General features: G+C 54.0%; 1 protein-coding gene across 1 annotated transcript in view; it reads right to left on the bottom strand.

Annotated features, from left to right (window-relative positions):
• Positions 1–4,452: 4,452 nt before the first annotated feature.
• Positions 4,453–13,522, bottom strand: part of PTPRF (protein tyrosine phosphatase receptor type F) — a 261,030-nt gene continuing 251,960 nt past the window's right edge. The window contains exons 28-35 of the mRNA XM_059821779.1: positions 12,837–12,991; positions 11,243–11,528; positions 9,168–9,346; positions 6,500–6,626; positions 6,147–6,272; positions 5,336–5,490; positions 4,733–4,868; positions 4,453–4,590 (exon numbers count right to left, since the gene is read on the bottom strand). Of these exons, the coding sequence (XP_059677762.1) occupies positions 4,522–4,590; positions 4,733–4,868; positions 5,336–5,490; positions 6,147–6,272; positions 6,500–6,626; positions 9,168–9,346; positions 11,243–11,528; positions 12,837–12,991 (1,233 nt within the window). The 3' untranslated portion in view covers positions 4,453–4,521. The remainder of the gene's footprint in view (positions 4,591–4,732; positions 4,869–5,335; positions 5,491–6,146; positions 6,273–6,499; positions 6,627–9,167; positions 9,347–11,242; positions 11,529–12,836; positions 12,992–13,522) is intronic.

Genomic DNA, 13,522 nt, shown 5'->3' with positions numbered 1-13,522 from the left:
GCTACCTGGTACAATTAAGGAATGGAAAATTTTCGCTAGGAAAAGAAGAGCCAGCAGTAACCACCCAGCTCCATTGCTCAGTGCGAATATGTTTGGTCTGTCAGAGAGAGACGCCAAAGGAAAGAGGCCAAACGCCTCCTTACAGCACCGTCTTGGGACCATTCACTCCAGATCTGGAGCACAGCGTGGCACTGTGAAGCCAGGCTGATACCAGAGGGAAGGAGTAGCTTCAAACTGATACCAAAGAAGATGGGGCAAAAAAATGCCAGCTAGAATAAATCCTTTCTGGTCAGGGAAAGCTGAGCAATGCAGCCCAGGCGTGGCAGTGCCAGGCCCTGGGAAGAGGCGGTGTGGCTCTGCCTGGAGCACAGCACAAGCCACAGTGCTGGCTTTGAGGGCAGACCGGGTTAGCCTCCCAGTCTGTACCCTGTACATGGTTAGACTCTTTTTTTTCTGTTCCCTTTTATTTTGTGAGGTATGCAGTGATAAATGGAAATACATGTTAAAGGAAGAAGCACTTTTAAACTGGTATGACTCCATCCCCTTTGGGGCGAGCTGGCTCTGGGCGAGCAGTGTTGGCTGTGTGTGAGGACAGGGAAGTGGGACTTCCCCCGCAGGAAGCAACTGCCTTTGCTGCTCTCTGACCTGGCTGTCCTCTTGGGGCTTGTCCTCTTGCCAAGGTGGTACGTCCTCACACTTTGGGGACCTCCTGGCCCTCTCTGTGTGCTGAGCCTTTCTTGGCCCTGTGAGGCCAGCACGAGGCTTTGGCCACATGGCTTCACCTCCGCAATATAAGTACCTACACAGTGTCTACCCAACAATAGCCTTACTGCAGAGGCCCAGGCTCGGTCATGTTCTTCCCAGTGAGGTCCATGCCGTGATGCTTGTTCTCTCTTTCTGCCTTCTCCTGTTTCTACTCAGCCCATAGGTAAGCTCACTGACCACTCGAAAAGGTCACTCTGTGCCTTACGCATGGCAGGCAGAGAAGTGGAGGTGGTTGATTGGGAGTGTTTGTTGCCTCATGTTTTCCCTGGTTCAGTTGTAAAGGTTTGGGCTAAGAACACGACATCAAATGGGGAGGGAAGCCCGTTCTCAGACAAGGAGAAAGAAGGTACACGCGTGTGTGCTTGTGCTTGTGCATATATACAAGTGTTCTGGCAACTGCTGTTTTTGGTGGGAGCAAATCACTGCATTTGAAGCCACACACAGACTAGAGGTTCGTGCTGTGCACATGGCAGTGCCTGGTGAGTGCTCGGTGAGTGGCACATCCACGTGGCGAAGGCATTGTCACCAGCTGTAGTTTAGCAGCACAGCCAAAGCATTCTTGCTGCAGCACAGGCAGGTGCTTGCTGCCCGCTTCCCAGCTGGCCGGCTTCCTAAAGCACAGTGGTTAGCATGGCGTCCTGCCTCCCACCACACCCGCATATGAGCAGGTGCATGCTTGGCTGTGTAGCCCTACCGTCCTGGGCCCTGGCAGTGATGCAAAGCAAAGTGTCCTGATGCCAGCGGTGCTGGCACATGCATGTGCACGCACCTGTGCACATGCACTGCCTTGCAAGGGCAGGAGCTTGCTTTGCTGTCAGATCTGCATCCTTGAGTGGGGCTGCCCAACAGCAGAGACAGGGAAAGGCTCCACCAGCCTCAGGTCACCCTGGGGGCGAAGCACTGGAGTAGGAACCAGTTGGGTGAGGGGGAAACACCATTTTGCATCTGGCACCTGCTCAGGTGCTGGTACGGCCTGGGAGGAAACGCCATGTGTGGCAGAGCTCCAGCAAAGCCAGTGAGGAGTCAGAAAGAAGGTGCCGTAGTCACGTTGGGGAAAAGCTCATCATTCTGTCTGCCACACGCTCCCACCCATAGTGCACATGCTGGCCAGGGCAGATTTGGCTTCCTTAGGAAGGATGGACAGGCTGTGGGGCCCTGGCCCATGTGGTTCTGCCCCTTGCACTGGCCTTTCCCTTGCACACTTGTGCTGTTTGCAGGTGCTGCTCTTTCTAGGAGCCAGCACTGACCCGGGGGTTTGCAGTTCGTACGTTGGCAGGGCTGGGGCTGTACTGCCCACGCAGAGCAGGCACAGCCGCATGCCTTGGCGGGGGTTTCACACCTGAACATACTTGGGTGCTGCTCTGCAGCTAGGGTCCAGGCGGTGGTTTCACTGCTGAGCAGTAACTTTGCATACCCAACTGCGCTCAGTGTCGCAGAACAGTGTTGCTGCAGTGTCCCAGTAGACTGGCAACATCTCGGCCTCATCCAGGACTGATACTGTCACCAAACTCCACTGCCACCAACCCTTCTCTTGCCTGCAAACCCACAAGTAAAGTCTGTAGCTACTCCCCCCCTGGTCCTGCAGCCAGCAGGGAAGGCAGTGCAGGTAAACATGCCTCCAGCAAAGCTCAGCATCTCCCCAGGGCTGCATCCTGCTACATCCCGGGGTCCTCTGAGGATTAGTAACTGGCAGTAGAGCAGATGGAAAGGACAGGTCTCAGGCCCCAGCCACCACTGGAACAGCTTGTGCAGAGCATGGCCTGGGCAGAAAGTTGCTACTGCCTTCTTCCTGCTGGGAATGATCCATCCTTTGGGAAGTGGAGTGGACCCAGAGAGGGCCACAGCTGCCAAGAGAGGCTTGGCAGGAGCCATTCCTGGCGGAGCCAGGGACTGAGAACTCTCAGTGCATGCCAGTATGGCTGCAGGTGGGCAGGAGCTGTGCACACGCATGCACAAAGGGGGGTGTCACAGAGGGTGTCGGAGCTCGCTGCTGGCACTGGTACCCTGTAGGAGGTGTAGAGTACCGGTGGCTGGGATGTGCCTGTGGGAGAGGACTTCTCCGGCAACAGGCTGGGGAGCACGCCCATTGCCAAGGGACTCAGTGGCCTCTGCTTATTGCTGAAGAAACAGACAGCAAAGCCAGCTTGTATGAAACCCGATTATTCAAATTTATTAACATCAAGAATTATGCAATGATGCTGTAGATTTTTTTTTTATTAACAAATAGAAAACAGACTGTATACAACAGTGACCCCTACAGCACTATGCATCCACAAGGTAAAAATGAATGTGTCCTCCAACATTACCAACCCTGGATTGCTGATTTCAACGTAGCTTCGATTCTTAACATTTGGAATACATGTGATAATACAATTAGATACCCTTCCACCACCTTTATTCATAACTCAATGCACTTGAAAGAGGGCTGCTCACTCCCTGTCTTTAGTGCAAGCGTGATATAATAAGGAGTATTAATATATAGTACCATTAAATTAAGTCCAGTAGTCTTGCCACATTGGTTCATTAGAACGTCCTGAAGTAGCGGAAAGTACAATAATCTAGTGACTTTTAACGTTTGCAGGATAGCAGAAATTATAGATACACCCAACCTCTGAAGCCATGTGTACTCCCCTCCCCATCCCTGCAGTACCCTGCTCTCCAAAAAGAGCCGGCCTGGCTCTACTCTGGGGACGGCTGGGCTTGTGCTCCTTGCCTTTGTAAATGCTCCGATGCACTTCACTGGTGAGAGGTGACAGAATGGCGCTTGCACGCACAGAACCATGGGATTAACAAAAAGGGCTGCGTCTTACTTTTTCCATCCCCTCCCCGGGGAAATGTGGGACCCGCTCCCTTCTCCCACCCCCTTCCCAGCAAGACACACAAAAAGAGGCTCCAAAGCCCGGAGCCTGGATTTCGGGTCTCTCACAAACAAGGCGATGACAACTCACGTCATATCGGGATCTGCCAATACACACGGTCACTGGATTGGTTTAACACGCATTGTAATAGGACTGAATGGTTTCCAGCTGACAAAGGGGACTGCTTCTCCGGCAACCCCACATGCCCTCCCAAACCCAAACCTACTCAGGAAATAATGGGGGGGAGGGAAAGGCTATAAAAATAATTGGTAGCTTAGGTCCAGTTCCATGAATTTTCATATTCTACAGAGGATTAAAAAGCAGCCTACGGGGAATGGAGCCGGGCAGGAACCACAAGCCAGCTGCTGCAAATTACCAAGGAAGCTGCACTAAAATGGGCAGAACCAGCAGTGACTGGGCTGAAATAAACACAGGGCAATAAAAAATGTAAAAGCAAAAGGGAATTAAAAAAAACCCCAACTCCCAAAGGTTTGGCGGGTCCAGTTCTGCCTGGGCAAAACATTAAGACTTGCAAAAAATAAAAAATAAAGAGAGAGGAGATTATAAAAACCACTAGTAACTATTTTACATGTTTAAAAAAAGATCCCATTCCACCCACCTAAAGCCTCGCTGTGAAATGCAGTCGCGTGAGAGAGGGCGAGAGATGCACATGAGCAGAAATTCAGCCAGAGACTGGAAATGGTTTTGGAGTCGGATTCCCTCGTTTGGCGCTGGGGCGAAGTTCCTAAATGCCGTGGTCAGAACTGGTTGGCATGGAGGTCTGCTGCCTGGGCAGCACCTCCATCTGTACAGAAGGACTGAGGAATGGGCAGCTCTGGCTCAGAGGGACCCATCTCCACTCCTAGACATCCCCACCGCGACTGGAGGAAAGCACTAGTTACGTTGCATAGTGGTCGAAGCTGCCAAGATACTCCAGTGCCGCTCTGTAGCACAGCTGGTACTGGTCCTGCAAGGCAGCAAGGGGGGAAGCGTGAGAAGTTGGGACCCAAGGACATCGGGCAGCAGGGCTGCACATCCAGCGAGAGATGCCGGCTCCCCTCCCTTCTCCCACAGATCTCCCACCACCCCAGGGAGGAGGGGACACTCACCTCTGTCTGCACCATGGCTGGCCGCTGCGTCCGCAAGGTCTTCACCGTCTGGAACATGTCCACCACCCCCTCGTAGCGCATCCTCTCCAGCACGATGCTGAGCGTGATAAACACGCCCGTGCGCCCGACCCCAGCGCTGCGTGGAGGGAGCAAGAGGTGCTGTTAGAGACCCGCCAGCCCCAGTGAGGCTTCGCAGAGCTCCTAGGAGCGGTGCAAGCTCATGGAGCATGGGGACATGCTCAGTGGAGCCAGGAGAGGCCACAGGGACACTGCCAGACAGAGGTGCCCTCTCAGCCCCATGGGGCCCACTGATTCTGCCTTGCCTCTGGGCCAAGCTGCTGTGGCACCCCACCCTGCCCAAGGACTCTTCCAAGCAGCTACAAATCAGTACCACCAGGGCACTGGGTTAATCTAGTCACCTGGCAGAAAGGCTGCCAATGCCATGGATGTTACCGCCTCCTCATCCCCTGCCTGCCTCTTGCCAGTGGTATGCAGGAGGGGCACCAAGTGCAGGGGAGCTGGCAGCTGCCAGGGTAAGCGAGGTAGGGGACATCTGTGAGGGCTGATGAAAGCAGAGGTGGGTGCTGATCTGTCCCCACGCACCTGCAGTGCACCGTGATGGGTCCGTCCTGCCCAAACTGCTCCTTGGTCTTGTGCACCTGCCCGATGAAGTCGATGAAGCCCTCTCCCGTCTTTGGCACGCCCTGCTCAGGCCAGTCTGTGAACTGGAACTGGCGGATGGTCCGTGACTGGCCATCCTGCAGGGACAGGGATGTTAGACATGAACCGTGGGTGAGGAGACAGCAAGAGGGGCTGATCTCACTCCCCTCAGCACTGGTACTGCTGACCTGCTCTCAGACCCCTGGCCCAGGGCAGGTGAGAGGGTGTACAAGCCATGGATGAGCCCAGGCAGATCTTTCGCTGAGTGTTTGGGGCCTGCATCTGCTCTCCCGTGTTCACCCAAGGGCAGCTGAGCTGAGCAGGGCTTTGGGCCCCTGGGGGTCTGTTGAGTCAGTGCCCTGGTCCTGTTTGGGGTCCAGCTCCACCACAGGACCACGTTTACTGTCACACAGGGGTCCTGCGCTCAGTCAGATGCTGGACACAGAGACTCCAGGTGCGGGGGAGCCTGTGTTAAATGCTTGCCCAAGTGCGCAGCACAGGCAAGGCAGGGTCTGGTGCTGATAGGGATCCCTGAGCTGCTCACCAGGGCTGACACAGCTGGCAAGGAAGGACTTGTGGCGAGAGGAGCAGCAGGTGAGGGGCAGCAGCCCCTTCTGCCTGCAGTGCAAGGCAGCACTTTGCTTTCTGGTTCCTCCCGGAGCTGCTGGACTCTCCCTTCACTGGACTGGGTAGGGCTGAGGTGGGGCAGAGGTGCAGGAGGCAGGGGAGCTGGGGAGCCAGCAGTTGCACTCACCCTGGCATCCGTCACCTTGAACTCACGGAGGATGTACTGCGGCATGTTGTACTCTGCCATGGGGTCCACCACGAAGTACTGGTAGCGGGCAGAGCGCTCTGCGGGCCAGTACTGATGGCACTTCTCCTGTGGATGAGGAGCACGGTGAGACATTAGCACCGACCAGCTGCTGCTCCTCCCTCCCGCTCCCTAGGAGCATACGTGGCTGTGGGGCCACAGGGTCAGCCACAGGACACGCCAGGAGGAGGCTGTCCCAGAGCAGCTGGTGCTGGGGACAGACTGGGGTGAGCTGAGAGGTTGTGCCCACAGACAGCAGCCACACAGCACCCTTCTCCCCTGAGCAGGATTCATACCCGGCCCATCTCGCGCAGCTTTGTCAACATCACCACGATGGTGGAGTTGTGCTCCCAAAGCATCCGCCAGAAATCCTCTGTGGTCTCAGCCAACGGTCCCTGTGTGGCGATGTAGGCCTTCTGCTGCCTGCGACAAACACAATGGTGCTCAGACCAGCTCCTGGGAGGTGGGCAGCAGCTGCTTCCAGGGGCTGGTGGGCTGGGAGGGCTGCAGGCAGGGACCCCATGCAGCGGGCTGCAGGCAGGGACCCCATGCAGCAGGCTGCAGGGCTGACAATGCCGCTGCAGGAGACAGGTCTCTAGGACTAGCCATGGACTCAGGGGGAGGGATGAGCCTGCCCAGTGCGTATCTTCTAAGTGCTCCCTGCAGATGCAGTGAGTACCACTGGGTGCAGGATGCACAAAGGCTGCCAGTCCTTGCTGGGGTGACAGTGTCCCCAGACCAGCCTCTCCCTGCTGCTTGTCCCTAGCGCTGCTGCACTGAGGGCCTTCTTGGCACCCAGGCCCACGTGAGCAGGCTGGCTCACCCATCTGGGCTGGGAGGAGACGCTGTGCTTGGGGATGATCCCAGCAGCAGCCCCGGGTTCCTGCACTTTTACTCTCTGCAGTACCCCCTGTCCCCTCCATTGCATGGGAAGACACAGAGCAACTGAATCTGGTCGCCTGGATCACACACACCAGCTAATAACTAGGGCAGCATGGAAACCACCGATACCATTTTGCCAACTTTTCTGAAGTTTCTAAATTTGTCCTTGGTTCCACTGTGAACCAGAGCATTTCTCAAAATGTCCCATGTGAAAGCAGAGCTTGACCTGCCCCAGCCTGGCACCCACCCTGAAGAAAGCACCCTTGGTGCTTTGGACTCTGAGAAGGGCCAGCTCCGGCGTGTTGATTCTTTGCCTTGCCGAGCGCCCAGCCTAGCACGCCGGTGCCGCCTGCGAGAGCCAGGTCTGGCGCCACACAGGCGGCGGAGACACAGTCTTGCTTCACCGCTGCGTGGCGCCGGAGCCCGCGGGACGAGGGGCGGCATCCTCCCATCCTGCATTTCATCTCTCCGCTGGTGCTAAAAATTAATGAACGTGCTGCAGGACAGCTGTAATGTGCACGATGAAGAGAGGGGCTGCTTCAAGGTGGATTTATAAGACATCATAAAAAGCAGGGAGTAGGGGTGCAGAACGAAACAAAAGAGCTAATAAAGATGCAGCATCAGTAATGTCCGCAGGACCTTGGGCCAGCTGATCTCTTTAGATAATACCGAGAAGATTGCTCAGTTCAAAGGAAAGGATGGGAAGAGATAACAGGACTCTTCGGGGATGGGGTAGGTAGCACAAGAAATGGTACCACCTGCCGTGCTGGCAGCTCTGTAGCATCACCAAGGAGCAAAACCAGCATTGCTCTTAATCAGCTTTGGAGCCAGGGCACTGTGGCTGCAGCCCGCCTGTCAGACACTGGGCTGCCGGGGTGGGCGTGCAGGCAGGTGGCCACATTAATGACACGGTGCTGGACAGCTCAGAGACACACAGGTGGGAGAAAGTGGAGGCTGCTCTGTGACAGCTTTTCTGCAGCCCTTTCATCCTTCCCCATTACTCGGTCCCACCCTGAGGAAGCCTGGCTCGCTGCGGTTTTGCTCTGTTGGGATGCTTCCCAGGGTTGCCCCCCTTTTGCTCCCTGCCCACTCTTACCTCCACGTAGCCCTTTCCCCTGGGAACCCTTCCTGGACTCAGCTGCTGGAGCAGGGACAGAGGCACAGAGCTGCTGGCCTGGCTGCACCAACATCTGTTCCCTTTGGCAGTCCCTGTTGCTCCTGGGAGGTCACCAGCCCATAAGAAGCACTGGGCAGAGCCAAGCTGGAGGGGGACTGTGCCACATCCATCATTGTATCCCCCACACCTGCACTGGGTGACCCTACTGCAATGGTGCACAGAGAGACGACAGGAATGAGCCCTGTATGTGCATCGTTGGAATTTGGTCTGGATTACTGTCTGGGGATTGTCTGGGAAGGAGATGTGGCCACTGGGCTGTTTCCCTGCATCTTCCTCTCCTGGCACTTAGCATCTGAGAATGTGATGCCAGCAGTTAGGTACAGAAACCATTAAGTATTATTGCCCCACTAGATCTTAATTTGTGCTTTCTAAAAGATATCCTGGGGAGCAGAACTCAGTGATGGGCTCCCTGGTGTCCAGCATCAGCCCTGCCTGAGGATCCACAGACTCCCCCCAAAATCAAGGCATGGGACAATGAGCCTTGGGCTGCTGCCTGGATCAGCCACGCAGCGCAAGCACACTTCTACTTCTGGTGCTACAGCTAGTGAGGCGAGGCAGGTTTGTGTTAGATGCTGCAGATGCAAAACATGTGCCAAGGGATGCCTACCAGGAGATTCCATAAACCTCCACAGGAGCCAGCATAGCTTCCCACCCCAGCCATGTGGGCATCTGCCTACAGCAACACAAGCCAGCCTGGCAGCGCTCACTCATAAGCAGTCTTCACATATTGTAACTATACGCACTGGAGTGTCTGAGAAGATGGAAATAGATAAAATGCAACAAAGTGATCCCCAGCCCACATTTAGGCAGCCAGGACCAGTCCTTGGGAAAGAGGAGAAGGCAGGTCTGCCCAGGTTTCCAAGCAGGCAGGACAGGCTGGCCCAGGCACCTAAGGTGGCCCTTACCTGTACCCATCTATGAAGCTGGCATTGATGTAATCAGAGCCCTCAACACCCCGGATGGGCTGCAGACAGACTCTCGTCAGCTCATATGGCATGATGTTAACGAGGCGGTTCTTGAATTTGTTGCACGGGAGGTTGGCACTGATGAAACGTGAGGTATGTGCTTTAGAGTTGGCGAGCAGCTGAAAGAGAAGGAAACATGTCAGACGCCTGCTGGGGATGCGGCAGTCTGGGGGCAAAATTGGGACCCTGGCAGAAGGGCAGGCAGGAGTCCCTCTGGGCACAAAGACATGCTCCCTCCTCAGACCAAGGGACAGCTGCTGAGGACTAGGTCTTTCTGGACCAGACTAAGGGCTCTGGCACCATGTTACAAGGAGGCTGCACCCAGCTGCTCCATTTCACAGTAATCTGTCTGGTTTTCAGCACCATGTCGGCCCCTCTGCTGTGGCATTGCAATCCTAGGTACGGCCTCGCTGCTGGTTGCATGGCTGTAGGTGACAGCAGGGGAACCACCTGCACTGACCTGCTGGCACAGCCCCAAGGTCACACATAGTGGAGTGGAGACCCACAGCAGCTCTCTGACCCACAAAGGGCCAGGACATGCAGATTTGTACCTCGCTGAACCAGGGACACACGCCCGGTGGCATCAGGGAAGGAAAGCTTTCCATCTTCCATGCCTTGCTATTTACTTCTCACCCCAGAAGAACCCAAGACAAATGTGAGAATTGTGACAGTTTTAGATAAAGAAGATCTATTTTGGGTTACTGTGAGACATTTTATGGTTCTCTTTGAGCCCGGTAAACAGGAGTCATGGTAAATTTGTTACTTAGACCTGCTGGCAGAGACATTCAAGCAGAAGTCCCTCTTTTTCCTTTTTATTTCTTTTTTTTTCCCTTCCCCAAAAGACTCTCTCCAGCATTTCCAGAGCCACCCTTCTCTGTGTGTGGCAGCTGGTGCTTGGCAGAGGCTCCCTGCAGAAGGACAGGGTTGCTCGTTGGGGAGTGGTGCAGCCATGTGAGGCCCTCCCGTATCCTGGCTCCCCAGGGTTTGCCATGCGGTGGACATTGCCAGGGCACAGAGAGGGGCAAATTTTATTACTGTTCTAAAGACACCCTGGGAGAAACAACAAATTTTTGTCTTTCTTACAACAGTTGCTAGAGCTGAGCCTAATTCTGTGGCTTTCTTGAGGGGTTTCTCAGGGCGGGTGTCACCATGAGATACTAATGCAGCATGTTCTACTGTTCCAAGCCCAGGACACCAGCAGCTCTGGTAACCACAGGACAGAGCTGCTCAGCTATTCCCAGTTTACGCAGAAAGTCAGTATTTTGCTCCTCCTGCTCCTTTGTCACTTGGAGGGAATCCCCAGGGTGAAGCTGTATTGCTGCAGTTCATTTCACAGGCTGCATGGTCTGCTGCCTCCCTGCATGAGCTGTATTCCCCTGCATGAGTTCACTGGACTAATGCACCTCATCTGAGAATATGGGCGCTTACCAGAGCTCACTTCCATCTCCAAGGCTGTAATAAATATCTGCAGCTGGTATTCACAGATACAAATAGAAAAATGTGGGCTCGGCTTCTTAAAAACAGTGTGCCTTAAAACACTGCCATCACCAATTCTAGACACTGAGGCTTGGTGTCGAGGTGGTTAAAAGATAACAGAGCTCAGCATTGAAGAAATGAGACTATAAACGTCTCATATATTTAAATTGGAGCCGTTTCCAGACAAGTTGTTCACAGTAACATCAATTATCACTAACACGATCTGCAGCTGATTTCAGATGCAGATCCTGCCGCACAGTAAACCTAGAGCAGAACGCGCTGCTGAGAACTGTGCATCCATCTGCCTTTTATATCCTCCCCAGAAGCTGCCAATCCAGGGGGGACCATGGCCGACACAAGCTTTACAATTCAAATGTATTTTAAATCACTGCCTACCTGGTTTAGAAACACACAAAAGAATAACTGTCTGTAATGATCCACAGCTCTCCTCTCCCAACTTCTGGAGGAGCAGCCTGGTGGGGCTGTGTGGGCAGAGACAGGGTGCTGGGGAAGGGGGGTGCTGGGGCTTTGCCACCAACCTTGAATTCCAGCTCCATTGCAGTGACACTTTCGCCTGGTGGCACCTGGGTCAGCTTCTGGATGTGAGCAAAGAGGTTGCGTGCAGGCACCTCGGTATTGCCACATGTGGCTGCCTCCAGCAAGGCCTCGTGGATGAAGATGTATTGGTCCTCTGTCTGCACCATGTAGTTGCGCTGAGAGCGCATGCATGTCACGTGGCCATAGATGTCCACGGTCTTCTCATGCTTCATCCGCTCAAGCATGGCATCAATGACAATGAAGCAACCAGTTCGGCCCACGCCGGCACTGCAGGAACAAAGCACATGGCCTGAGATGACACTGTCCCCTACAGATGCCATGCAAGCTCTGCTCTTGCTTAAGACAGCACCGGACCTAGAGTGCACAAAAGGGGAGTAAAGGCTGCTCCCCACACTGAGGCCTAATGAGCTGAGCCCCAAACAAGAGGTGACAGGAGGAGCAAGGGAGAGAGGCACTGGAGAATGTGGGAGGCTACTCAGCTCTTCTGCTGTCCCCCTTTCTCTGATGGAGCAGAAGGGACATGGTGTCACTCTGCTGGTCCCCGCAGTGGCTGGCAGCACCTCCAAAAGGGAAGGAGAAATGTGTTTAACAGGCAGGAGAGTGACAGCGTAAGTATGCATGAAGTCAGAAGACCTGGCACCAGTGAAGCCTATAATTTCAAGCCTGCTTGTCCCGTAACCTGAGTCACTGTTTCCTAACCCATAAAACGAGGACAGCCAGCCTGAGAGGGGACAGCAGAAAGGTGAGGTCATGCATGTCTATGCTGAGCCCTTTGCTCAAGCACTGGATGCCTCTCCACAGCTGTTGGAAGGGCAGTAGCAATCCCCAAACTACTCACCCTGAGAGCACCCTGAAAACAACAGACATGCTGTCGTGACATGTAAACACAGGCAGAGATGGGGAGCTAGACATTTCCTCATTTATGGTGCAAGTCAAATCCTTAACAGGACTTTAATACAGCTTGTTTGTGTGTTAATTATACCCCACTCCCATCTGAAGCAGAGCATGAAAGAAGAACATTAAACACTGCTGGTAAGGCGTATGCTGGAACAGCAATGATGGAGTGGTTTGTTCAGTAATAGTCCCCACTCGGCTGGTACAGATAAATCTTCCCTGGATAAGATGCTGAGCCATAGTAGACTAATATTTTGCTTAAAGAGCTGCCTTTCTACCCTGCAAAAGAGGTCTAATGTAAATATTACGTATGAATGTTTGCAGAGGTCACTGTATGTGTGTCTGTCAATGACGTGCCTCTGAAAGGTACTACATACTTACGCTGGGCACAGATCACTTCATTTTTAAATGGTACTTGCAGTTTTGCAGGAAAAAGTGTTTTATGAGGCTCTCCATACAGCAGTGCTGTTTAATCTAACAGAGCAGTAGCAATACAAATGTCACCACTGCATTACTGCTGCTGGTTGCTGTCCTGTTCCCAGCCCAAGCATGCAGTGCAGGTTATGCTACCGTGAAACTTTCACCGCAATAACAGGAGATTCCACTTTTAGCTGGACAGGTGAAAGCTCCTGCAGCCAGAAGGCACATGCCCAGGTGCAGCTTTGCAAACACACAGCCTACCTGCAATGGACAACCATGGGCCCAGCATCTGGTGGGTTACAGGCCTTGACCCGTCGCAGAAAAGCTAGGATTGGGGTAGGGTATTCTGGTACCCCGTGATCGGGCCAAGCCATGAACTGGAACTGTCGAAGCTCTCGCTTCTCACTGGAGCCATTCTGTTGAAGACAAAGAGGAGTTGTTTTGCATGAGAACAGTCTCATCCTAGGATGGGAACCCACTGATGGGGTAACAAGGTACCCAGCTGGCTGGGTAACAACAGGCACGTAATGCTGTGTGTGATCATGCATGCATTGGCTTTTGCCACTGAAAATCTGGAGGCAAAATGTAGGCTTCTTGCTAGGCTTCTGTACATATAGATGCTCTGTGGAAAGCCAGCTGATACAGAAAGCAGAGCAGCTCTGCGGGAGTGGAGCAGTCTGAAGGACTTTCTCCACAGCATGGGGTCACTACCCGCATACTCACTGCACGTTCAGGGAAAAATGGGCACTGGGCATGGAAGGGCCACAGCAGCCAGTGCCCTCCCTGCTCCTCTGCATCATGGGTCTCTCTGGGATGGCTGATCAGCCAGTGTCTGCAGAGACTGCCCTGCTCTCGGCTTGGCTTGGCTGAGTAATCTATGCAGCAATGCGGTAGGACTGGCTGGGTGACTGCTGGGGCGAGATGCCATCCTGGGGCGTGAGTGTGTC

The sequence above is a fragment of the Gavia stellata genome, chromosome 10, assembly GCF_030936135.1.
Source record: "Gavia stellata isolate bGavSte3 chromosome 10, bGavSte3.hap2, whole genome shotgun sequence".
Lineage (NCBI taxonomy): Eukaryota > Metazoa > Chordata > Aves > Gaviiformes > Gaviidae > Gavia > Gavia stellata.
The sequence above is the reverse complement of the archived record's forward strand: the minus strand, read 5'-3'. Positions and strand labels throughout refer to the sequence as shown.